At 40.3% G+C, this 27,661-nt stretch overlaps 1 protein-coding gene across 11 annotated transcripts in view; it reads left to right on the top strand.

Annotated features, from left to right (window-relative positions):
• The window catches only part of NEMP2 (nuclear envelope integral membrane protein 2), a 267,634-nt gene that overhangs the window by 78,164 nt on the left and 161,809 nt on the right, over window positions 1–27,661 (top strand). For 6 of the 11 annotated variants that reach the window (XR_008295489.1, XR_008295490.1, XM_053215445.1 and 3 more), the window contains exons 1-2: window positions 15,852–16,250; window positions 25,618–25,733. Coding sequence is in view for 9 of the 11 variants with exons in the window: in XM_053215445.1 (XP_053071420.1) it covers window positions 16,142–16,250; window positions 25,618–25,733 (225 nt within the window). In the remaining 2 variants the exon portion in view is untranslated. Of the gene's footprint in view, window positions 1–15,851; window positions 17,215–25,617; window positions 25,734–27,661 lie in introns of those variants that run through there. The other 5 variants (XM_053215450.1, XM_027054594.2, XM_053215448.1 and 2 more) reach the window with 5 other exon arrangements.

Here is a 27,661-nt window from a genome sequence, read left to right as displayed (position 1 = left end):
GAGGAACATGTTGAAGGTTCATGGTTAGGTGAACTTAAATTTTCCATCTAAAACAAGCGTGAAAACTCTAGGAAGAAAGGGACACCTTTCTTTCCTTATTTGTTAGCCCCAGGCATTTATATTAAGTTTCTTTTAAAAACTGTACTTGGGATTATTTAAACATCTGCATTAAAGTCTGAAACTGAAGCACAGACTCCTATAACATGAGGGTAAAGACAGATCATAGAGGTCATCTTAATGCACAGCCAAGCCACATTTACTGCATGAGCCACACAGACTCCACTGCAAAGGACTTGGCCAATAGGGTGGGAAATCTGTAACATTTGATGAATCAATCAATCAATCAATCAACAAACGAGGTGGGATGAAAGGGCACTGGCCTCCACCCATAGCAGCCTCCAGAAATACGTGTGGAGTGTTCATGACTCCCTTGAGAAGCACATGAACTGGGACGGTGGGATGCAGAGTAGAAAGTGCCCACTCTGATGCTATAGTGCATTTCTTGGGCAACTGGGAGGGGACTGGAGACACCTAGTCCTCTATTTAACAATGGGAGCTTCCTGGCCAGGAAGTAGTCTTCTCAGACCAGAGCTAGTGAAGGAGTTTGTGTCCCATTTCTCCTGGTCTTCGCCTGTGCTTTCCCTTTGAGCTAATTCAGGTCTGCTGGGCTTGGTCCCTGGTGGACTTTCTAAAGAGGGAAAGGACTGTTTGAATTTTCTCTTTTAGGTCAGCCCAGTGAATCCCAATTCAAAGATTTGTCTTTCTCTTCCCGTTTACTGACATCTCTTAATTACCCTTTAAAAACTAGGTTTTCATACAAAATTTTTCTATGTGTTGAGGACATCCAGTCAAAGGCAAGATGAAACAGTTGGGCAGCAGTGGTTGCACAGTAAAATAAAAAGTAAGATCCTCTTAGTTTTTAAAAAATAAAGTTAATAGCCTCTAAGACTATTCTAGACGTCACTAAAATAGAAAGTCTATCTATAATATACTTAAGTAACTGACCTCATTATATTATGAAGAAAGCTGTGATGTTATTTGTAATACTGGTATTTTGACACTTATTTTGTAGAATACTAAAATGCCTGTATTTTATTTTTAAGAAATAAACCTATTTGGTGCTATGGACTGAATTGTGTCTCTGCCCCCAAATTCATTTGTTGAAGTCCTAACCCTTAGTACCTCAAAATGTGACTGTATTTGGAGATAGGACCTTTAAAGGGTCAATTAAGTTAAAATGAGGTTTTATGGGTGGGCCCTAGTTCAACTCTATTAGTCTCCTTAAAAGAAGAGATTAGGACCCAGACACACACAGAAGAAAGACCTTGTAAAGACACAGGGAGAATTCGGCCATCTAGAAGTCAAGGAGAGACGCCTCAGAAGAAACCAACCCTGTTGACATTTTGATCTTGGATTTCTAGCCTCTAGAACTGTGAGAAAATAAATTTATGTCATGTAAGCCACCCGGTCTGTGGTATTTTGTTATGGCGGCTCTAGCTGTCTAATACATACAGTCTTCATTCTGTGCCACACTTTGCTGTCAAGTGTTCTCTGAGAGAAGACTGCTGTTTAAGGCAGGGATGACCCTTTCCCACTTCTTGAGTCCTCTCACATAGGGTGATTGGAGAAGGGGACAGGATGTAAGAAGATGAACACTACTGAGGGAAGCAGAGAGAATCCAGCCCCTGAGGAAATGGTGGTATGGAGTCTGGGAACATCCCCTCATCTTCCTGCCCAGTAGCAACTTCTAATCCTCCTGGAAGAAGCATTAAAATGTTCTTAATGGGTACAGTTCTGTTCCATTTGCAATAGTAATGCAGTGTATAAATTCTCTGGATACCTGTTGCATAAATTATCCAGATTTGTCATTTTTTTAAAATACTACTGATATTGTAACAAACACAGTATTTCAGTACTTAAAAATTGCTTGGAATACAAACACTGACAATTGGATCCCTAACTTTACCCAGGTCCATTCAGGTTATAATTAACAGGAATAAGTCGATTTAATGGCTGTACCTCCTATGTATGTTAACGATCTGCTATGTGAATGAACTGAATTCACAATACAGTAGAACCTTGGATTGCGAGTAACTTGTTCTGTGAGTGTTTCTCAAGACGAGTGAACATTTCCAATAAATTTTAACTTAATAAACGAGTGATGTCTTGCAATACAGGTAGTATGTGACACCGAACAACACATGATCATAACTGAGCCAACAGTTCTTGAAATTTGCTTTGATATACAAGTGCTTTGGTTTACAAGCATGTTTCCAGACAAATTATGCTTGCAAACCAAGGTTTTACTGTAAATCCATGGCACTTATAAACAACAGCCAAATTTAACATTTTTGGGGTGTGAGTTAATAAATATAAACTCCTTGCCCAGAGCAGGCTCTCCATAAATAGGTATTGAATTAAATATAAGTTATCACCTAAAATCACAATAACACCAACACATGGCATATTTGTCCTGAAGTTCAAAGACTTAGCAAAGTGTCTTTGCTAAGCATTTATGACTGCTTGCCTAAATCACTACCCCCTTTTGTTGCTATCTCTCAAGATAGAATGCCCTTCTGGTTGCTAAATTGTATCTTATTAGACCTTCCTCCTGCATTAGCTCTGCTGACTACTCCTTCCTTGAAAATTCTTTCTTTGGCGCAAGTGACCCTCTGCTCTCCTGTCTGTTATCAGTTTCTGTTGCAGGCTCTTCTTTTCTGCCCTCCTTTTATTTACTAAAATTTTTTTTAATGATTATTTGTTTTTGAGAGAGAGACAGAGAGAGAGAGAGAGAGAGAGACTGAGAGAGAGAGAGAGAGAAAGCATGAGCAGAGGAGGGGCAGAGACAGAGAGAGGGAGACACAGAATCCAAAGCAGGGTCCAGGCTCTGAACTGTCAGCACAGAGCCTGACACAGGGCTCAAACTCACGAACCGCAAGATCATGACCTAAGCTGAAGTCTGGCGCTCAACCATCTGAGCCACTCAGGTGCCCTTCTGCTCTCCTTTCAAATGAAGGTGTTCAGGTTCTGTCCTTGGCCCTCCTCTCATTTGACTCTTTCCACTCATCCTGGCAGTCTTGTCCCCATTCCCCACCTTGAATTAAGACATCTATGCTCAAGAGTCCCAGATCTTTCTCTCCTGCTCGCACCTCCTTCCTGAGCTCCAAATCTCCTACCCAGCTACTTAACTAGTCTTGCATGTACTTCAAACTCACTTCCAACTGGAATTTATTATTTTTCTTTCTGAACTTGTATCTTTTGTTTTCCTAGTCTCAGTAAATAGGATGGACATTCACTCAAAGCAGAAACCCCAAATCACTTTCGTGGGCAATTAGTAACCAATTTCTGTGGATTCTAAATGCATCCCCACTGCCACTGCCTTGCTTTATATCCTGATTATCCTGACCTATTTGCACTTTAACTGGTCCTACTATCTCCCTTCCTCCATACTGCCACCAAAACGATTTTTTTTAAAAAATTGCAGGGGCGCCTCGGTGGCTCAGTCAGTTAAGCGTCTGACTTCAGCTCAGGTCAGGATCTCACAGCTTGAGAGTTCCAGCCCCACGTCGGTCTCTGTGCTGACAGGGTGGAGCCTGGAGCCTGCTTCGGATTCTGTGTCTCCCTCTCTCTCTCTGCCCCTCCCCAACTCACACTCTGTCTCTCAAAAAATAAACATATAAAAAAAGTTTTTTAAATAAAAAAATAAAAAAATTGCAACCAGTTTAATGAATTGCATTAACTTTTTCCAGATGAAATAGACTAGAATGGGAAGTATTAGGATAATGTTTTATCAAATTTTTGCTTCATATATGTGTCTATATACACATTCATATATGTGTATATGCACATACAGTCTGCATATGAATCGCCATGTAAAATGTATTTCTTACTATAGGTGATGATCATAGAAGTTCAAAGCCATTCCTCTAAAACACAAAATTGACCAGGTCAGTTTCTTTCTTAAAATACGGCATTGGTTTCTCAGTGTCTACAGAATAAAGTTCAAACATGGAGCAAAACCTTCAAACTCCCATGGTAGACCTGCATGCAGCCTTCTTCTTCCACTTCCTATGAAGCTTTCAAACTTTAGGAGTATGTGGTTATATGCCAGGGGGTACCAAGGAGCCACCGGACAAACAGTCTAGGTCCTCCTTATAGCAACAATTTTACTTGCTGGCAAGTATGGGAAATGCTCTTTTTGAATTCAAATAGCACAGGTATATTGCAAAGTAAAATTTTAAAGTTGCACAAATTTTAAGGTGAAATACTAGGATGTAATGAAAGACTTCCTGAAGGTTTGGGACAGGATTCTCTTGTGAACATTGGAGAAGTGCTGCCAGAAGCACCAGAAATGCCCTGGCCCTGTCTGTTCACATCTACCTTGAATCAAAGTTACTCGTATCCAACAACATGCAGGTACAGCGAGGCCACACGGAGCTACTCAATGTGCTGCGGGTCGCACAAAACATGCGGCTGAAACTGATGTCAGCTGGCAGAAAAAAGCAAACCTTTCAAGGGGTCTAGAGTCCTAAGTTCAGGTGCCACTCTGTCACTTACAGGCTGTAGACAGGCTCTTAGCAGGACTGTGGGAGAGAACCAGACTGTGAGAGACAACCACCTGCATCACCTACTACCCTCTGGGTCCTCAGGAAATGTGTGATCCCTAGAGCTGGCTAGGCAGGTTCCTCTTCCTTTTTCACATGCCCCACAGGGATCTCTCTGAGGCTGAGGCCTTGGTGGAAGAGTAAACCCTTTATACGTAGATCCTGTCTGCGAAAAATCTTAAGTCAAATCATCGAAGTCCTCTAAGTTCAATTTCTTCTTCTGAAGAGTGGGACTCATAATAACATTACCTCCCTAAGGTTATTTTGAGGCTGAGATGAGATACTTTTTTGCAAAAACACTGTAAACACACCTCCTCCTATACAACAGTAAGAATTATTACTTTTATTATATTCAGCTTATAACCTGCTTTGCGCTGAAGTTTTATATGAAGTTGGATTTTCCATTAATACCTGGAGCACTTAATTTCTTAAACTGGGTTGAGGATATGGAAATTTTCTCTCTTTAATTGTGTGAGGAAGTAGACACAAATACATGCCTCTGAAGCTCTCGGAGGATTTTCTAACATTGAGAAGACATTCCCTAAACCCTACTAAAATTATAATAAAATTATCAGGGCTTAGGAAGTTATTAGCACTTACCATTTCCAATTCGTGTCAAAAGGTAGATTCTACTTAAAGAAGAGAATATTTTAAATCTGTTTGGTGGGTTCTAGGGAGATGACTACAGAGGCAGAATAATTTTGAATCCAAGTCTCAACATAAAAATACACAGAACAACTCAATAAAATCAAAAGCCCATGGACAACATTTACACTGATGCTAGGTTACAAGGCATCCACAAAGACTTCAAAATACATGTGAGTAAGGACAAACCACCAGGAGCCACAAGACCTGAATCATATCAACCTCTGAGCAGGAAAAGCAGAGAGAAGCAGGGAAGCTTGGCAGACTTTGACAAACTTGAGACTGGGAGAAGTCCAAAGTAGCAACTATTTCTAGAAAGTGTGGGTAGGTTTTGCCCAATCCAGTAGATGGTGAGTGCACCAGGTCTGTTACAAAGACTGAAGGTATTTAAGCAGTGTAGGCCCTACGAACTCTCTCTAGACACCTTCCAGAGCTCCCATCAAAGGACTGGGAGTCACACAGAAGAGAAATGAGAGCGGAATCACAATTGAGCTGGACAGAGACAACAGAACAGAGATAGAAGGAGGCCCAAATAAAAATGTCTTGGGAGGGAGGCAACAGGACCAGGAACTGTCATAAAGCAAGCCGATCCTTCTTAACTTCATGAAAACAGCAGATGACGGAGTTTGTGAAGTTAGAGAAGCTACTCAAAAACCACATCTCCTACTAAAAGTTCTAGAAAAACATTTTCACATAAAAATGAGAAACAAAAAAAGTATTGAGGCCAAATCCTTTGCAAAGTCATATCTGAGAAAAATAATTAGTGGAATAGTATCCCTATGCCAGAAAGAGACCCACAGAACAAATCAAAACTATAGCCTTCTATCACAAAAGAAGCTAAAATACATTAAGAAAATGATAAAAGATATGAAATAAAAACAATCAAAATTTTTTAAACTCAGAAAAATTTAAAAACACTGCCACTGAGGTGGCAGAACTCAGGAGACAATTAGAAATTGAAAAAAAAAATTTCAGGGGCGCCTGGGTGGCTCAGTCAGTTAAGCGTCCAACTTTGGCTCAGTTCATGATCTCACCGTTAGTGGGTTCAAACCTGACGTCAGGCTTTGTGCTGACAGCTCAGAGCCTGGAGCCTGCTTCCCATTCTGTCTCCCACTCTCTGCCCCTCCTCTCCCCCGTGCTCTCTCTCAAAGATAAATAAACATTAAAAATAATTTCAGAAGTGACAGTAAACTAGAAGGAACACGAAAGCAAATATAATTAAACAGATTATGCCTAAGAGAAATAAAATGTAAAAAGGAGAAAATTTTTAACAAATAAAAAATAAAAAAATTTTGAGAGAAAGTGACAAAATAGTGAAGATTGACAAAAGGATTCAAAAACAAGTGACCAGAATCTTTGAAGAAGAGACACAAAACAAGGTGACAAAACAAATACTAAACACAATAAAGAGAACTTTTCATTAAATAAAAAACAATTTGAAACTATGTGTTGAAAAAGCATACCAGGTAGCTGAGAATATTGACCCAGAATAATCAACACCAGGACATAGTTCCAGTAAATTCAATGAACTTTAAAGAAAATGAAAATATTCCATTGAGTATGCAGTGAAAACCACCAAGTAACTTACAGGATAAGAAAATTAGATTATCATCAAGGTTTTGTTTTATTTTGTTTTGACAGCTATACTTTATGCCAAAAAGAAAACGAAATAACATGTTTAAGAGATGCAAGAAATAAAATGTGAACTGAGGATTTTATATCGTGCAAAACTGACTTTTTGCTGTAAAAAGCATAGACCGGCAGTTACCAATATGCAGGAACTCAGAGAATATTGTTTTCATTAGCCCTTCCTGAAGAATCTAGTAGAGGATGAGTTTTAGACAAAATGATCAGGGTGACATCCATATAAGGATGGGTCGTATATAGTAAAACATAGTTAACTGAAGAAATATTATTAAATGGGAGCTAAAAGAGAGTATATATGTAAGAGCTATATTCTTGCAGAATATAGAAATAATATAACTATAAAAAATTGAGTGAGAGTGGGGAGAGCATATAAAGAATATTTTAAGCTGTTCCTTGTAATTATATTGGTGGCAGTAATATGTATGTTGTTATTCTGGACCTGTCATGTGTACAATGTGGATGAGTAATTATTAAATATTCTAATTCCATCATCTCCTATATCCTTGGGAACCAGAAATCTTGTTATGGAGTATTAGAGATACAGATGTAGTAAAAGGATAAAAAAGGCTAAGTAAAAAACCCCACAGTTCTGAATTTTAATTGGAAATATCAGTATACTAGGTATTTTTATATGTAAAATCATATCTATATGCATACTTATCAATAAATAGATTTCCTAGCTCTGCCACTGGAAAGGCCCAGAAACAATAACCACCCCTGGAACGATAAGTATTAGCACCTAGATTATGATCTTGAAATTGTATAAGAAATCAGAACTTTTGGAAACATGGCTGTGATTCCATGTCTGGGACAAGTACAGGATGAACCTGGACCACTGATATAAAATATCAGAGAAGGGGCACCTGGGTGGCTCAATCAGTTAAGCATCTAGCTCTTGGTTTCGGCTCAGGTCATGATCTCATGGTTTGAGTGTTTGAGCCCCACGTCAGTGCAGAGCCTGCTTCGGAGTCTCTTTCTCCCTCTCTCACTGCCCCTCTCTCCACACTTCTCCAAACAAATTAATAAACCTTAAAATAAAATTAAAAATCAAAGAAGTTATCCAAAATTAGTATGGTGTGTGGAAAGGGCTCAGAAGCCAAACTGAAGAGAATCCTCTTAGCCAAAGGACAATTTGAGCTTCAAAAAAGAATTGCCATTGATTGAAACCTATCCAATATGTTGAAATCATATAATGATTATATGATAATATTTTTTAAAACATAGAGTCACCTTCAGAGGAAGATAAGAAACCAACTTATTCTCTTAAAAACTAGTAAATAGGGGGCACCTGGATGGCTCAGTCAGTTAAGTGTCAGACTCTTGATTTCAGCTCAGGTCATGATCTTACAGTTTGTGAGTTTGAACACTTTGTCGGGTTCTGCATTGACAGTGTAGAGCCTGCTTGGGATTCTCTCTCATCCTCTCTCTCTACCCCTCCCCCACTCTCTTTCTTTCAAAATAAATAAATAAACATTTTTAAAAGACAACAAAAAAACCTAGTAAATAGGAAGAAAGAACCAAGTACTTGTCCTACCTTTTCTTAATGAACTGTACCACAGAGTAACCATATAATACATAAGGAAATATATTTCCTGATTAAAGTATCCCAAACAATAAGTGACAAAGAATTAATGGAATTTGAATATCACCATTTGCAACCCCCCAGTGAATTAATGGATCCAGATATCAACAGTTAGTAATATCACAAAAAAAGAATCAACCAAACATCATATGTCTCGTGATGAAAGAACACAATACAACCTATCATCTTGCTGAAAGAAATAAAACCCAAGTCCAGTGAAGCTTCTTAAGCCAGCTGCCAGTTTTCAGGAAATACTGAGGACAGAGGAACATGCTGTACTGCACCATGAGTATGAAAATAGCAAATTTCCAAATGGTGGAAGGATGAACCTGTAGAATGAGATTTTAAAGATATATTAAAAATATTTAATGGGCATGGGTGGGTGGGTGACTCGGTTAAGCATTAGACTTGATTTTGGCTCAGGTCATGATCTCATGGTTCATGAAATCGAGCCCCATGTTGGGCTATGCTCCTATGCTCTGACAGAGGGGAGCCTGCTTGGAATTCTCCCTCTCTCCTCTTCTGTCTGCCTGTCCACCACTCATGTTCTCTCTCTCTCAAGATAAATAAACTTAAAAGAAATTTAATGGGGGGTGTCTGGGTGGCTCAGTTGGTTAAGCATCCAGCTTCAGCTCAGGTCATGATCTCGCAGTTCATGAGTTCGACCCCCCGCTTCGGGCTCTGTGCTGACATTTTAGAGCCTTGGAGCCTGGGATTGGGATTACTTCGGATTCTGTGTCTCCCTCTCTCTCTGCCCCTTCCATGCTCATGCTCTATCTCTTTCTCTCTCAAAAATAAGTTAAAAAAAAAAACACATTAAAAGTTTTTAAATTTAACGGGCAGAAACATAATGTCTATGGATATGCACTTCCGCTACATAACGATAAAGAAACACATGGAAATAATTACTACAAAGATTAGGATGGGGGGTCCTTTGGGGAGAGGTAGGTGGTTTGAAATTGATGAGGCACATGGAAAGCTTCTGGAATAGCTGGAAAATTCTATATCTTGATTTGGGTGTTGGCTACAAAAATGTCTGCCTTGTAATAAGTAACTCATAAAGGTATACATTCATTTTGTGTTGCTTTATATAGTTTTATTTTATAATAGATATAAGGATTAAAACAACTAAAACCTATCTAACGTAAAGAATACCTATCACAACAAAGGGAGAGTTTCAACAAAATTCTTTCTTGTCTATTATTCAAGATCGATAAAGTGTTAAAAAGAACCTATAATATTTCTGATGATTATAATATCAGGTAAGGAGTAGAAAGGGGGAAAACTAGGAAAAAGCAAAAAAGAACCAGGTGAAATGGTAAAATGGAAGGCAGGAGGAGTAACCTCTCAATCCTAAAAGAAATTCAAGAAATATTAATGGGTTTATCTTTAATTATTGCAGAAACAAGTTAAAAGCCTTAAATATTTAGATGGATTATCTTAAGCATTGTTGTTGGGCAAAATATCTGTAAGTGAAAAAAAGAAAAAAAAAAAAAGGAGTGCCAACCTATATGAACATGCATTTCCAGGGACACACCTGTGGTTGGGACAGACAAATTCTAACCTGCAGAATGCATGCCTGAAAAAGGAATTAACTCCCTCCTCCTTTCTCTCTATTTCCTACAGAGTCTTAATGGCTCATCCTGCCCTTCATTCCAAGTGGCAAGTGACCTAGTTAACTGAACTCTCTCACATTAGACCATCCAGAATAGTCACTGCTCAGTACTCTACCCTTCCTTGTTTTCCTTTATCTACATTCTTATTACTGTCCCCTTACTCTCCCTATAATAACCCATACTCCTTTGTTTAATTTTCTTCTCTTTCATTATTAGAATAGGAAATATTTGCTATTTAGGAAATTCAATGTCTTAGAATAAAGATGTTATGTAAATCTACAAAAGAGCAACAGAAAGAAAAATACTTACTTGATGTAGAAGCAATTCCCATTTTGAGTCCATGGTTAAATTTCAAAAAGAAAATACATTTATCAAAGTTTGTGATAATGAATAAAACTTGTTTATTAAGTCAGCGTAAATTTCAATTGCCATCTTCAGAAAACTCTGAAAGCATTTGGAAACTGTCAGAACTATCACCATAATGATTTTATTCCCTGTCTATTGCTATTCCAGTTTTTGTCTTCTGTGAAACCACTTCCCACCATGGAGGCTGAAAATGCCAGATACTCACTCCACCCCATTTAGCAAGGGCATGGGCTAGTCACTTCTAATAGAACCAGCAAGGGACGCTGCAGGGAGGGTGAAGGTGAGGGTTTCTAAGAATGGCTTTACTCCCCTATTCAAGAGATGGAAGGGGAGTTAGTGCCCCTTGCCTTTGGTCATGGTTGTGTCAGGACCCAGCAGCAGGGGCATTGGCAGCCTGTTTCAGTTATGAGGAGAAAAGCTTAAAGATAAGCTAAGAGTGGTGAGTGAAGTAGAGAGCTGAAAACAGTCTGAGACCTTGATAGCACACTTAAGCTGCTGAATTAACTTGCCTTGGGACTTACTTCCATGTGACATAATAAATGTCTTCATGGTTTAAAGCACTTTTAGTCGGAAATCCTGTTACTGGTAGTTGGGAACATCCTAATTAATACATACTCTGATAATATAGGTGGAGTTTTTGACCCAGTCAATAAGGACAGAGCCCATAAATCACAGCGAAGAAATATAATTGAGTGAGGGGGAAAGTTCCTGAAATGTATTGAATAATAATTTTTTTCATCTAGCTTTATAGACTTTGCTTAATGTAAGTAAAATTTCAGGCACATAGGCTTTATGGGCAAAATATGATCAATAACATTAGCAAAAACTAGAAGCAATTAATTGAATTATTTCCACTTTCCATAATCTCCACTGAAACATGACTAATCTAGAAACTATGATTGTGTTATAGAAACAGTTCAGAACAGACTCTCTTGTGTCAGTTTTCCTCATAAATAAAATATTGTTTTTATTATAAATAAAACATTATAAATATCTTCCCAATAGTTGCTTACACTTTGTTTCCGCTCCCATGATCAACAATAGCATTCTGGAAAAATAAAGGAAGTCAAATATCTTTACAACAATTCCATAATATACTTGGATCTAGCCCGATATAGATACAAGGAGACAGCAATATTGGAAATAGAAGTTATTTATATCTGATTTGGAGAGCAAGAGGGGGTGGGGAGAGAGAACATACACACAGAAGAGCAAAATCTGAGACTCTGTTATATTTATCTTCATCTCCCAGCCCCCACATGCCCTTTTTAAAAAATATTTGAGTTCTTTCCAAAAACACATGAAAATAGATTGAGGAATTTTCTGGATAGACTGTGACCACTGGGGGCATTCTGAAGAAAGTACATGATCAAGAACTGAAAGCAAGAAGAGAAAATCCCTGTTATAACTGAATGGAAGGGCTCCTAAATCATACACAAATTTTTTTTCATTGTCAATAAATAACCAATAGAGTCAGTTAAGGAATTTAAATGAAAAGGACATCTGCAGTTTACAGCTTTCCTGGAAAGAAAAATTGATTTTGAAATATAATGATCTCACTATAATCGTTTTTTTTTTTTTTTAATTTTTTTAAAACGTTTACTTATTTTTGAGACAGAGGGAGACAAAGCATGAACGGGGGAGGGTCAGAGAGAGGGAGACACAGAATCTGAACCAGGCTCCAGGCTCTGAGCTGTCAGCACAGAGCCAGACATAGGGCCCCAAATCACAAACCATGAGATCATGACCTGAGCCAAAGTCGAGCGCCCAACCAACTGAGCCACCCAGGTGCCCCAAGAACTACGATTTTAAAGAATTCCACATCTCTCTCTTTGAATTGAAACATTTGAATTGAATTTGACAATTATTTTTTACCATGAGGTTTACTAATTTAGTATAGAAGACATATTATCTTTCTTATAAATTATATTTATTCTCATACTTCCTAATATCACTTAGTCATACTGCAAAGCTATCTCCCTTTTAGTTTTGACATGAGTTATTCCTAAAATTACTGAACTAGTATATAGCAAGTCAATTTCAAAATATCTCACAAATGAAATCTGTTAAGAAAAACATGATCCAACAAGTCAACTTCTTTCTTTGTTTCTTTTATGGAGAGGTCTTGAACAGCCTGTTGGTGGTGGTGGTTTCTTTTTTTTCTCTTATATGTAGAATTCTAAAACTGGGAACTTCTAAAAAGAAGTTATGGGGGCACCTGGGTGGCTTAGTCATTTGAACATCTGACTCTTGATTTTGGCTCAAACCATGATTCCAGGGTCATGGGATTGATACCTGTGTTGGGCTCCATGCTGATGGCAGAACCTGCTCAAGATTGTCTCTCTTTCTCTCTGGGGTCCTGAGCGTCTGACTTCTGGTTTTGGCTCAAGTCATGATCTTAGGGTTCATCGCATCAAGCCCCAGAGTGGCTCTGTGCTGACAGCGCAGAGCCTGCTTGGGATTCTCTCTCCCTCTCTCTCTGCCCCTCCCCCCACTTGTGCTATCTTTGTACCTCTCAAAATAAATAATAAGCATTTAAAAAAAATTCTCTCTCTCTCTCTCTCCCTCTGCTCCTCTCCCCTACTCATGCGCTTGCGCTCTCTCTCAAAAATAAATAAATGAAAAAAAAGAAGTTACGACATATAGCCTATGTAATCTTTATGACATTGGCAGGTATCATTGCAGTAATACACCAAATCTTTATGAAAGAGCCCAAAGTAGTAGAACTTTATTTTATTCTAATTCGTTTAATTAAATGTTCTACCTACCTAGAAACCAAGTGAAAGTTCCTAAATAATTTCTGACATGAGCTAAATTTTACTTCTGATTCATAATGACTGATTATAACACTATGACAGTTATAGAAAATTAATTAGTTATGAAGAACAAGAACTCTAGAAATAAAAATGCAGAGGCTGAAAATTGAATTATAATCTTTTTTATACCGTGTGGAAATAGTCATATGGAATTTAAAAACTCAGGTCATGGGGCGCCTAGATGGCTCAGTTGGTTAAGCATCCAACTTGGTTTGGGCTCAGGCCATGATTTCACAGTTCGAGAGTTTGAGCCCTGCATTGGGTTCCACACTGACATCTCAAGGCCTGCTTGGGATTCTCTCTCCTTCTCTTTCTGCCCCTCCCTTGCTCTCTCTCTCTCTCTCTCTCAAAATGAATTAATAAAATTTAAAAATAAAATAAAATGAAAATAAAAATTCAGGTCACTAAAATAATACTAAGGAAGCTCTTTGTTACACATTTCCCCCCAAAATATGTCATGTTAAACCAATATGAATTACATAAAGTACAGACACACAATATTTTAGCTGTGATTACAAACTTGCTGAAAAAGCCACTTCCTGTCAAGCATGAAACTTATAAAACTCAAATTTTAATTCTAAAGATTTTGAATCATTTGGGGTACAGATTAAGAAGGCATATTTTGGGCTCTCCCCAGATGAACTGAATCAGTCTCCAGAGGGTATGTCTTGGGAATCTGCATTTTCATTGCTAAACATTTACTTATTACCCACACCAATAATAGCATTCTGGAGAAAGTGCCAACTTCTTCATTATCTATGAGATCCAGACCCCCAAGCCGTAGTGCTTCATCCCATCTTAGAGGTGGACATGGGCTGTTTACCAGAAGTCCACAGCTAAAATCTGTGCCACTATTGGGCAACTGCCTTAGGAGGCAATGATTTTTTTTTCCTTTTTTAATCATCTCTTTTGGTGTAGAAATTTATGAGCTGGTGCTATTATCCAATTACAATTGTTTTACATCCTCTTGGCAAGTTTAATGGTGATTTCAACTACAACTTTCTCACTTCACTGACCTACTGATGGACAAACTTTTTCTCTATTTTCTGATGGATGGAAAGATAGAGCGCAAAAACTTTTGTGTATGATGCGAACTTGTAAGATCTACTCATAGCAACTTTCAGATATACACTACAGTATTGTTAACTTTAGTCATCACACTGTACATTTCATCACCAGAACTTATTCCTAATTTAAATATTAATTTATTATACTGCTGCCTGCTCCTTTCTCTACCAGATGCTGCTGCAGGAAAACACATGTATCTACCTGCTTCTTTTAGCCACTTTTTATAGTGCCATCCAAAATTAAATCAAAATGAATGTGGTTAGAAAAAAAAGTCATTGTGCAAGAGGCAAATGCACACCTCACACTTGGACCAGGAGCTCTGCAGTTTCTCTGGAGACAGTCTGCAGGGTTAGACAAGGTGGCAGTTTCATTAATAACAGTTTATTTGTAAAACTCATCCCCTTGAAGAATTCCTTATAAGGAGATTTCTGAACTTCCCAAACCATCTATGGCTGCACACACGGTGCCAGGAGGTTGAGGACAGTTGGTTAAACCTTACTTTGAAGCCAGGGTAAGTCTAGTCAGTCCTACTCATACCTTTAGGGAAAATGAAGCTAAGTTATTTTTAGAGGATGATTTCTGTCACAATTGGCTTCCCTGAGGTACATAACCAGAAGACCAGAATTAGAAAAGAGGAAATGAACTTTTGTTCTAATAAATGTTTGGTATGAAATATTGAATCACCTTCATGGGTTTCTAGGGCCTGAGAAAGTTCCGTTCTTTAAAAAGAAAAAAAGCTACAGTATATATATTACTTAACTGCAAGTTCTCTACTAATTATCAATATTAAGGCCACTCAAGATATTTTTCCCAGTTTTATTGAGATAATTGACATATAATATTGTGTTAGTTTTAGGTGTACAACATGATTGATATATGTATATATTGCAAAATGATCATCATAGTAAGATACATCACCTCACAGAATTACAAAGACTTTTGTGTATGGTGAGAACTTTTAAGATCTACTCTTAGCGAATTTCAAATAGACATTACAGTATTAACTTTAGTCATCATACTGTACATTTCGTCACCAGAACTTATTTATAATTGTAAGTTTGTATTTTTTTGAACTGTTTGCGCATTTTGCCCGCCTTTCCCCCTCCCTGTGGCATCCATCAATCAGTTTTCTTTTTCTTTTTTTAAATGCAAGCTATTTTAAGACGTGCTGTATTGGTGAGGGACCATTTTACACCCTCTTTATACTGAAGTGTGGTGTGTTGATGAGCTTGGACATATAAGTGTTACTTAAGCAACCATATTGCCAGTTTGTTATTGTTACATACACAAAGGAAAATGGGAGAAAAAAAAAGGAAAAATAAACTTTGATTTGTTAAAAAAAAAAAAAAGGTGTGAGGGGGCGTGGGAGTTGTTCCTGAAGGGCCCTTCAAGAGGCATCGCTCAGGGGACCTCCGAGAACTGAGACCTAAAACTCCGCAGGTCACCGGTCAGGGAAGTTTTAGGCAAAATTCACAGAGGAGCTCCCACCCCTCCCCCCGCCGCCGTTTCCACCCTGGCGCAGGGACCGACGGGACTGGGCCACGGCCCAACTGCCTCAGGGGAAGACGAGGCCCGGAAGCCCCGAGGCCGGTAGGGGCCAGAGGGGGGCTACAGGGAGCCCCCAGGCCTCGACCAGCCGTCGCCCGCAGCCCAGAGCTAACTCCTCAGCCCCGGAAAGGCGGGGCCTCCGCCTTTCCCGCGTACGGGTCTCGCCGCCCGGCTCAGCCTCCTCGTAGGCCTTGCGCCATTGCTGCTACTATCGGCCGAACGGGGGCGCGGAGCTGGTCCCGGGGCGGGATGCGGCCGCCCCTGGGGCGGTGGTGGCTGCTAATCTGGCTGCAGCCCTTGTCCGCGCCGCCCGCTGGCGCGGTGCGCGGAGAGGAGGAGGCGGCGGCGGCGTTGGCAGGTAACCGCGGGCACTGGCGGCCGGCGCGCACGCGCGCTCCCGGACTCCTCGGTTCGTAGGCCTTGGCGGCTCGAGGGCGCTCTCCCTGCCCTCGGCGGCGGCGGTAAGGCTCAGGCAGCCCGGTGGGCGCTTTCTCGTCCCCTAAGGCTCGCCGGGTGTGGCCGGCGGCAGGCCCAACATCCCTTATCGCCTGCTTGGGTTTCCCTGGTCTTCTTGCTGTCACTTGGACACTTTTATGATTTTAGGAGTAGAAGCAACCGCCAAGCTCAGTCTAGCCCAGTTTCCTCGTTTACGAAGCAGCAACCAAAGCTCCGAGATGTTTTGATTTGTCTGAGGTCACACAGCTTGTCACTGGCACAGCTGACCCTAGCTAGTCTCCCGACTTTCAACACAAGACTTTTGTATAGTACATCCATTTGTGTTGAAAACCTCAGTATTTCTCTATATAGCTATTACTTTGTACTCAATAGAAGAGCTTTAGCTTTAGAATTAGACCGAAATTCCCCTGCCTCTGACTAGCTCTGCGACCTTGAGCAAGGCACGCTACTGGTCACATGTAAAGCAGATCCTGTCTGACGGGATTGTTGTGATGTTTAAAGTGTGCACGATGTTACATAGGAAACAAGAGATGGTAGCTCCTCATATTGTTGTTAAGGGCTATCTGTGGAGTGCTCTCAAGATCCTGGCACGGAAGGGAGGTCGCGAGTTCCGACTCCAGAACTTCTAGTAATATGCTATGAGCTTAACATTTCTAGCTCATCCCCACTCCTCGCGTAAAATCCTTTAAAAGATTTCCTGGAATTTCTGTCCACCAGCTTCTCCTCCTCTCATTGGTAACCTCTGTTCGCAAGGGGGTTACCCAAGTGTGATCCTTTAGCCTCTCCAACGAGATCAAGGTTCTTTGTCTAAGGATGAGGACAGTTTTCCGATTCTGCCAGAGCTGCCAACTCATGGGAATCTTGCAGTGCGTTAAACACTTGGGGAACTGTTCGGTACCAGTTTTCATTGAATGGACATTCCTTGAGTGCTTCCTATGTGTTAAAAGTGCTTTAAATGCATAATCTTTTTTAATACCCACAGTAACCCTATGGGCTTAAGTACCATTTACATACCCGTTTTACAGATGAGGAAAGTCAGGCTTTAGGAGTAAGAAATGTAACCAGTCTATATACTGATGAAAAAATAAATGACAGATGTGTCTAAGAGGGAGGGTTTCTGAGCATAGCAGCAGCCAGAAAATTGTAAGTAGCCTTGGACCAACACCCAGAACCTTGAGTTCTAGTTATTCATTACATTTCCCCACTCGCAGAATTTACTTTGGTCCAGGCACATAATCTTTATGGACAATGGTTTTCTCATGAGTAAAATAAAGTTCTTCTGTTGCTGAATGGCTTCCAATATTTTCCTCACTTTTTTATTTGTTTCAGTCAACCCAATATTTCTCATATTTCTATTACATTTAGTATTAACTATTCTTCCTTCTATTTTGTTAGCCAAAGACCCACGTAAATGCTTATCAGAGCTACTGTTCTGCCCAAGACATGCAGGATGCCCACCGAGTTGATAGAATTCTAGCCCACAGCTAAGAAAAATGGCAATTTACATAGCCTTATAGTAACACTTGCCATTCCAGATATACTATACAGCAGAGGCTATGGAGCATCCTGGATCCTGTGAAGGTTCTAAAGACACCACATTGGAACCTCTGGACTAGACTAGGTCTAAGGAACATTGTTGCTCCAAAAGTGGTTTTATGAGTATCCCTGCGATCAAACAGCTGGTACTTCGTTTCATGAAATAGGGCCCATCTATAACATGAGAAGCTTGGATTAGATGATACTTACTGTTGTAAAATTCTGTCTTGAATGTACACACCCTTCCGTACAATAGAGAACATTTAGAGCGAAGCCAGCTTTCTGTCACCCTATTTGGATGAAAGTCAGAGGCAAATGACACAGGAGAAGCAGATAGTTGTCTGGCTGAAAGGAAGAGTTATTCATAGTTTGCAGCGAGTGGGAGAGGGCCCTAGAGACCACATGTCCTATGATAAAGTTCAGGCCACTGGGTTGAATTCCCATGCTTGAACTATATAGCAATAGGCCACTTGAAACTACAGCTTTCAAGGTTCTTCTCTATGGAGAAGAAAAATCAGTACTCGAAGTTAAAATTAGCCTGAATGTACATCAGCATGTGCTAATTTCAGATTCATCCTCTATGCACATTCTTGGAGAAATAAAAATCCAGATTGATATTCAAGTCCGGTTAAAAAAAAACTAGGGTTACTAGAATAGGAAAGTTAACTTTGTAACTTTGGTGCTCCATGGTAACTCCTTTGAAACTAGGAATTTATAAAATAATACCCAGAAAAGTCCTTCTTCCTTTGACCTTTCAGGAGCTACGTTTTGTTGGTTTTCCTTTTTGTTTTTCCTATTCTTCTACCTCCCCTTCTTTGTCCCAAAAGAAAAGCAGTGATAGGCCAGATGGAGAAAATGGCAGTCTAATTTAATAAGTGATTTTATATTATAGTTTCATCTGAAGATATTTATTTCCCATATGAGGGCCATGTAAGGTTAAATTTTTGAAGAACGTTGCTGAAATATTTTTATGTTGGAGGTTGTTTAAGATCTGCTAGGATTTGAGGAGTGTTTGTGCTTTTTATTTTTAGCACATGCTATAAGTAGGTTTAAGTACTACCTGCCCTTTTCTGAAGTTTTGACTGAATATTTTTACCTTACATATGACTAAATTCTTTAACTTAAATATATCCTTTTATATTAGGAAAACTAAAAAATGACAAAAGTAGTACAAAGGAGTAATTTTAAATGTAATTTATTAGTTAAAGCAGGTGATACCCATCTGTCCCTTTTTTATATAAGCTATGTAATGTTAAAATTAGATTCATTGAATATTTATAAATTGGCACTTTTTAAAACATTTTTTTAATATTTATTTATTTTGAGAGAGCAAGCGAGCACACATGTATGAGCACCCACACTGGCAGGAGAGGGGCAGAGAGAGAGAGGGAGCTGTCATGACATAGAACCTCCATCTCAGGAACTGTGAGATCATGACCTGAGCTGAAACCAAGAGTCTGACACTTAACGGACTGAATGACCCAGGCGCCCCTAAATTGAGTGGTATTTAAAATGAACTAAGGGGGCACCTGGGTGGCTCAGTCTGTTGAGCCTCCAACTTCGGCTCAGGTCATGATCTTGTGGTCTGTGAGTTCGAGCCCTGCGTCGGGCTCTGTGCTGACAGCTCAGAGCCTGGAGCTGCTTCGGATTCTGTGTCTCCCTCTCTCTCTGCCCTCCCCAGCTCATGCTCTGTCTCTCTCCCTTTCTCTCTCATAAACATCAAAAAAATTTTTTTAAATAAAAAATAAAATGAACTAAGGAATCTCATTGGGTAAGGTAACCCTGACTCAGATCCTTTGGTAATGTAAATAACTGCGCTTTGTCTTAGCCTTTTGGGCACAATTGTCCAGAAATATATTCTACGGAAGTCAGGTTTATTGCAGAATCAAGAGAACCTGCTGAGGACTGCATAGAGTTACAGAAGGCAATGGTCATTTTGCGACTTAGAGTTGCAGACTTGCTGGGGTAGGCATTGTGATGATGGCATGCTGGGCTGGCCCTGTAGATACTCCCTAAGTGCTTAGGAGATGAGGCAGAGCTGGGATAGCCCACACTTCCAGAACTTTCTCTGCATCTGGAATCAGGTGTGAGGATGTGAATACCCAGGTTATGGGGCACCTTCTAGGGTGGAAGCATATTTCAGCCTCAGGTGGAAGCAGTAGCTGTCCCTAGGCAGGTATTGTTCTCTTCTGATCAGATGAATGATTATTATTAAGTTTTTATGAAGCCCCAGAAATTCCCTTTTGTTTTCTTGATTATATTGTGAAGGGATTTTGTTGGTATCATTGTGATATTTTTGGGTTTCCCTACATCTGCCTCCAGGAAGTTCCATCCTAGCAGAATGAACCAGCATGACTGAGGCCACATAAATAAATGATACCTATAGACATCTGGCAACTTCACAGAGTTCAGGTCTTGAAGTTCAGGGCTTGAACAGCCAATAGAGTTCAGATTAGCTGGCTATGTTTTCTATTTCCACCCTTAGGTGGAGATGGAGGAGGAAGAAACTGAATAATGAAATGTCTCTAGAAGATTATTTAAGGGAGGAGAGACCTAGGAAAGATAACCTTTATAAACAATCTAAGATTAGAAGATCTTGTTATCTCTAGGAAGGCAGTAGTCCAGCCTACTTAACAATCTCTATTTATTTATTTATTTATTTATTTATTTATTTATTTGCTTATTTTTTATTTTAGAAAGAGTGTGCACACTTGGGCAATAGATAACAATCTTGATTGCTACAGTATCTTACGCTTAGCCCAGCTAGCCCATGGCTTATGGTTTACATGAACTCACTTGAAGTTAGGCATGTTCTTCCTTAGGTATTTCGGAGTTCTTGTGTGGATTGAATGAAATTCATCTCAGAAGAGAGTTAATAACAATGAGGGCAGCCAGTGGACACCATGAAATACAAACACCTTATCTATCATATCTCATGTATTGTGTAAATTCGACATCAACTTGACCTCAAGAGCCAGAGGCCACTCTGGAGGAACACTTTGTTCCAGGGGAACACTTTGCAACATGCTTTTAGTAGTGTTTCTATTGAAATCAATAGCCAGAGCAACCTACCTCCTTCTGTACTTTACTTAATCCTGTTGAGGACCAAGGAGAAACTCAGAGCAAGTTATTCTCTTCTAACTGGGAGGCCTCCTATGTAGAACACACTGATGTACCATATATGAGTAAAACAAAAACATTGCCTCTTGCATCTCTCTGCCCTTCTCTAACCAGTGAGGACAAAGAAGAGAGTCCCTAGTCCAAGGGATCTTAAGGATTACAGCTCTCAACCCTCTAGTTAAGGTATATTGATGATGGAGTAGGGTAGGTTCTGTAGGTCCTGTGGGTTCTGTAGGCGTGATGGGAATGACACAGACTGGATAGGATGTTTGTTTACATCATGTTGCTTCAAAGGGAGGGACAAAGTGTACCTCCTTTTATTGTGCTGACTGGTGCTGGCCAGACTTTTACAAAGATTGGTCAGGCTTTCACTGTCTGGGCTATGCATGCCCAAATAACTCACTAACCCTCTGGAATTACAACACACACACAGAAGACTGATATTTAAAGGCTGGAGATATGGTAATTAACTTGCTGTCCCTAACTTCATGGAGAGACAAAGTATGAACGAATAATAATATGAAGACAAAATAAAGCAGAGTGAGGAGAAAGTAGATAAAAGGGGCTGGAGTGTGCCATTTTAGACAGTGGGGTCAGAGAAGGTCTTCCTGAGAAGGTGACATTTGGGCAAACATATATTATGAGAAGGAGCAAGCTCTGCCAAAATCTGGGGAAGGCAGATTGCAGGTGAAGGAATTGGCAAGTAGGAAAACTTGCGGTAGAAATGGTTCGGCATCTTGAGGATGGGAGGATCGGTGTGGCCGGAGTAGCTGAGAGGGGGAGGGGTGGAGGAGAGAAGGTCAGAGTACTAGGTCCTTGGAAGGGATGGTGGATTTTATTATGAATGCAATGAGAAGTCATTGGTTTTGAGCAGGTAAATAATCTGCTCTGATGGATGTTTTTGAAAGATCTATATGCTGATTGGAGAATCGGTAGTAGGGAAATGTCATAGGGGCAATTCTGGAAGCAGGGAAACCAGCTAAATGGCTATTACAGTAATCCAAGTGCAAGAAGACTGGTTTGGACAGCAGAGAAGCATTTACTTCTAAATTCAGATCATTGCACTGTATTTAAATTGCACCATCTTGCTCTTAAAAGTTACAGATACCAAATGATTTAAGGAGACAGTCTTAGGACCAAGGGGGAGCAAACTCATTTGAAGGCAGTATTTGTTTGCAAAGCTCAGGTCCCGGAAACAGGATATTCCCTCAAACTACTAACAAGAGTAGTTCACTGTTCTTACAGGAATTGATTCCTTGAAGTAGTGGAGCCCACTAGGAGAGGCGATGCAGAGAGAAGCTCCTGGCATTGAGCACAAGTGTCGTATTAGGAGTAGCCCTGAAGAAACAACTGGCTGGAAGTTAACATTCTTACAGTGGTCTGGGGCTGCTGGGGTCTGTGGACCTTAAGCCTCACCCCCTTTACCTGCCTGGTTGGAATGCACTCCCCTTTCAACAATAGGTAGGGATTCCCCTCTTTTACTGAGGAATATAGTTGTCAGTATAAAGTTGTCAACTCTAGCCACCCGGTAGAGACCTGTTCCTGCTCAGAGACCCAACAGGAGGGCTGCGTAGAGGCAGAACATAGGATACCAGAAGGCCAGTCGACAGCCCTCCTTCTAATGCTTGTTCTCACTAGCTGAGGGCTTTTATGTGTTTTAGTTGCTTAGGTGTTCCCAGGTTCTACACTGCCTTTGACATTGTCTCTTCTACAGCTAGCTGCCAGCTCTTCAATGTCCAGGAGTGCTTTCTCCCCTGTGTAGCCCTTGGCCAGGAGTCATTTGCATCTCAGATATATCCAAGAATTTGCCTCAGCAGTTGGTTGCTTTGTGTGTTGGTAGCACTGGTTCTGCATTCCCCTTTTGGTCTTGTATATAAACAGGCTGTGCCGAGGGATGCATGTTTTAAAAATGTTTATTTATTTTTGAGAGAGAGGGAGAGACAGAGTGTGAGCAGGGGAGGGCAGAGAGAGGGAGACAGAATCTGAAGCAGGCTCCAGGCTCTGAGCTGTCAGCACCGAGCCTGACATGGGGCTTGAACTCAGAGACAGTGAAATCGTGACCTGAGCTGAAGTCAGCTGCTCAACGGACTGAGCCAGCCAGTGGCCCCCTCACCCCCAGGGCATGCAGTTTTAATTTTTAGTAGTCTGTATTTAGCAGAGAGCTTCTAGAGCTTCCTTTACGTGCCGTTTTGAGACCTGCCTCTTCACCTGGATTCTTGTATTTCCATCTCAGACTCTCAAACTCTGCAAATTTGTTGGTATATTTAAAAAACTGTGCATTTCCTCACAATGTTAAGAGTATAGATTTGGGGCGCCTGGGTGGCTCAGTCGGTTAAGCGTCCGACTTCAGCTCAGGTCACGATCTCACGGTCTGTGAGTTCGAGCCCCACGTCGGGCTCTGGGCTGATGGCTCAGAGCCTGGAACCTGCTTCCGATTCTGTGTCTCCCTCTCTCTCTGCCCCTCCCCCATTCATGCTCTGTCTCTCTCTGTCTCAAAAATAAAGGTTAAAAAAAAATTTTTTTTTTAAAAGAGTATAGATTAAATGATTTGACAGTGTCACATTGGAAGATACTGGGTTCTCATGTGACTTTCCTGCTTTGTGTAGCTTTGTGACTTCCATGCAGTTGCATTGGTGGGTATTCTCTGCATCTTCTCCCCAAGTCTGTCTTCACTTCCTTTAAGCTTAATGCTTAGGATGCTTCTAGCTAGGACACAAACCTATGTGGGCTTATTCGATATCATTCCCTGAATGGATGTAATTGTAGACTAGTTTCTAGTTACTTAGTTCTTCCCGAACTGTGGTGCAGCAGATTATTCTAACTTCACTTGATGTTTTTATGGAGCAGCTGACCACACTCTCCTTAGAGGAGTTGGGGGATGGGCATGAGGCCCATTTTTCTGTGTGCCCATAACATTCTCTGTGCCTGTTTCCTGTTGACATGTGTAGTGGTGACAGACACCCTGTCCTGGATCCAGAAGAATTTATGACTTTCATCTCACTTCACTTTAAATTCAGATACAGAGGCAGCCACAGAATAAAATGAATCCCATTACTTTACAGTTTTCGTATGGCATTTACCCTCTCATAAAGCACCTGTCTCTCTTCCTCTGTATATTAGATTGTGTTGTGTTGTATTAAATGTTATTTATATGCTGTATATAACATACAGATGCACATATATTTATATATGCAGACACATATGTATCTACTTCTGTCCCCACATTTCTCCTGTGTTGTAGATCTATCCGTTTTCACTTAGTCCCACCAACCAAAACTCGGTTATGTCCCAAATTGAACTCATCCCCCTTTCCCTGCACAGGCTTGCATCTTCTCCAGTGTTCCTTTTCTGGGTGAGGGACCTCACCATCTTTCCACTCACCAGAACTTTCAGGTCGTCTTCTTGCTCTCCCTCATCTAATGAATCTCCAAAGCCTGTTGATTTCAGTCCTAAGTGGTCTTTTATCTGTTCTTTCTCCCTCCTACCTAGTTCGTTTCTTGCTTGGACTCCTTTAGTAGCCTCCTTAGTGGTTCTTCTACTTTTAGACTTCCTCACCTCTAAAATTGCACATTGCTTTAGAATTCTTTCTCTAAAACACAACTGTGTACCTGTTATTTCCCTATTAAACTGGTTATTCTCTGTTCTCACAGATCCGTTCTGTGCCCCTCTCTTCCCTGCTCGGTGTCTGGAAGTGGACATCTGTGGACTGCATCACCTGGGCTTCTTTGCCCTCCTGCTTCCCATTACATTTGGCCAGTGAGAGGCACTGATGGGAGGGCAGGAGAGAGAGGTTGAAGTAGTCATACCTTCATCCCACTGTTCCACATTTTGGCAGGGATTGCATCCCATGACACTACTGTCCTCTGGGCTTCAGCAGCTCTGGTAACGTTGGGCCCTCCCTTTGCCATTTCAGGCAAGGATGTTAAAGGCTTCCTGCTGTTGTTGATGTCTGGGAAGTTCACAGCGCCTTATTGTTAATGCCTTAACTCTGCCCACATCCTCACTGAACTCTTCAGTTAAACCCTTTTGAGTGTCATCAGTTTCCTGCTGAGACTTTGATGCTTACCTAAAATCCTTCCATGCTCTGCTTTCAGCATGAAGTCCATACTCCTTAGAGTGAGTAGTAACTACTGCTTACCTCTCTAGCTGCAGGTGTTGAAGCTGCCACCAATTCTTGCCCTCTACTTCAAGACTGAAGTACCCATTCTGAGTTTTTTTTTTTTTTTACTTTCACTTTTTATTTGAACTCCAGTTCATTAACATAACAGTGTAATATTAGTTTCAGGTGTAGAATGTAGTGATTCATCACTCACATACAACACCTAGTGCTCATCACAAGTGCCCTCCTTAATACCGACCACCCATTTAACCCATCCTCCTGCCCACCTTCTGTGTTCTTATAGTGCCTTCCATATATCACAAGAGTACTGACACTAGACTAATTTTTTGTCTGTCTCCTGTAGGTTGGAAAGATGGAGGGACTATACTTACTATGTAGGAGAATTCATTTAGAGAATGTAAAATGCATTATTATTGTGAATAAAAGGGAAAAAAAAGATAAGATTGCGGGAAATTAAATATTTAGGAAATATAATCGCTTTTCGATCTCTCAGTTCCAAGGTGTAAAGCTCTGAAGGAAATGGATTTAATTAAAACTTCTGAGTCAGACTGTTACTGCTACAATCGAAATTCCCGAATGGAGTGGAAATACATGTGGTCAACTCTGCAGGTAAGAGCCTATGTTTAAATTATGTCTGAGGAGCTGGGAATTAAAATGTACTTCTTCAAGAATACAAAATAGCTTTTATATGACATAGAGCTGTGTATCAGTATGAAAGCTAGCTTGGGAATCACATCCAGTGGCCCAAGGGAAAGGGATATGTGGAAGGGTACATTAACTCTTCATATGCTTCATCAGCCCTTCCCCAAACTACTCCAAATAAATATGGTTTCTAAGTGAGCACAGTGTGCTTGCTATTCAGATACATACTTTCCAAAATCATTGCTATCCCAAGCCCCTCTCTGATTCTAGGTATGGCCAAGATAATAGTTAATCTCAATAGCCCAGTACTTTTCCTTCATTAATAATACTTATTAAGCACTAGTTAAGTGCCAGGAACTATTATAGGCCCTTAGGATACATCAGTGAACAAAATAGATCCCTGCTCCTGTGATGTTTATACTCCTAGGGATAGGAGATAGGCCATAAATGTAATAGAGAAGAAAATTATAAAACTAGTAAGTGCTATGAAAAAAGAAAATGTAGAGTAAGGTAAGCGGAATGAGGAAGGTGGGGGGGTAGTATAAAAAGAGTGATCGGGGTAGTTCTTGTAGAGAAGGTGATATTTAAGAAAGACTGTAATTTTTTTAAATGTTTAATCGTTTTTGAGAGAGAGACACACAGAGAGACAGCGCAAGTGGAGGAGGAGGGGCAGAGAGAGAGAGAGACACAGGATCCAAAACAGGCTCTAGGCTCTGAGCTGTCAGCACAGAGCCCGACGTGGGGCTCAAACTCATGAACCAGGAGATCATGATCTGATCCAAAGTCAGACACTTAACTGACTGAGCTACCCAGGTGCCCTGAGAAAGATTTTAATGAAGTTAGTGAGTTACCAAGATAATATACCAAGAAAGAGTGTTCTAGGCTGAGGGAAAAAGATGGGACAGCATATCAGAAGGCATATGATGTTGATTTGTACTATTACTGATAATATACCCCATTTTGATCACCTGCTTAAGGTGGTATTGTCAGTTTACAATTTTACCACTGGAAAGTGACCATTTTCCCCTTTGTAATAAATGAGTATTTTGAGGGATACTTTGAAACTATGTAGATACTCTTTTCCTTACCTTTCACCCTGTAGTTTTATCGTCCATTGATGATGCTTGCCTGAACCAGTTATCATCATGCTGTTTTATCAAATGGTGATTTTCTAATTCCATTACTCTTTCCTCATTCATCAGTATTCTTCAAGAAGGAAGACTTTTTCCTTCTCCAGTTTATTTATATTCATGTAATATTACAGATTGCCAATTCATTCAGTGGATTAGAATCCATTACCTCGTAATTTATTTTGATATTCAAATTATCCTAGATTTGGCCAGTAGGAGTTCCTTCAAAGTATCTCATGTGGGAGCACCTGGGTGGCTCAGTCAGTTAAGCGTCTGACTTCGGCTCAGATCATGATCTCACAGTTTGTCAGTTTGAGCCCCGTGTCAGACTGTGTGCTGACAGCTCAGAGCCTGGACCCTGCTTCGGATTCTGTGTCTCCCTCTCTCTCTGCCCCTCCTCCACTCACGCCCTCTCTCTAAAAATTAAATAAAAACATTAAAAAAAATTTTTTTTTAAAGTATCTCATGTGTCCTTTTAATTTGTGCCTATCATTTGAGCATCTCTGGCAAACAGGATGCTCCAGGCTTATCTTGTAATTTCCTAAACCCAGCTCTGGAATCCTACATTTTTTCAAGGAGCATTCAGAGTTAGGTGTGTTTATTAGTGCTGGGATACCATTGTCATATGCAGACACACAGAGACACAGAGACATATACACCCCTACACCTGCACATGTATCTATTTCTGTCACTGTATTTTTTTTTTAATATGTGTTTTTGCAAGAGAGAGAGAGAATCCAAAGCAGGCTCCACACTATCAGCATG

The sequence above is a fragment of the Acinonyx jubatus genome, chromosome C1 (genome assembly GCF_027475565.1).
Source record: "Acinonyx jubatus isolate Ajub_Pintada_27869175 chromosome C1, VMU_Ajub_asm_v1.0, whole genome shotgun sequence".
Taxonomy (NCBI): domain Eukaryota; kingdom Metazoa; phylum Chordata; class Mammalia; order Carnivora; family Felidae; genus Acinonyx; species Acinonyx jubatus.
This window is presented reverse-complemented; position numbering and strand designations above follow the sequence as displayed.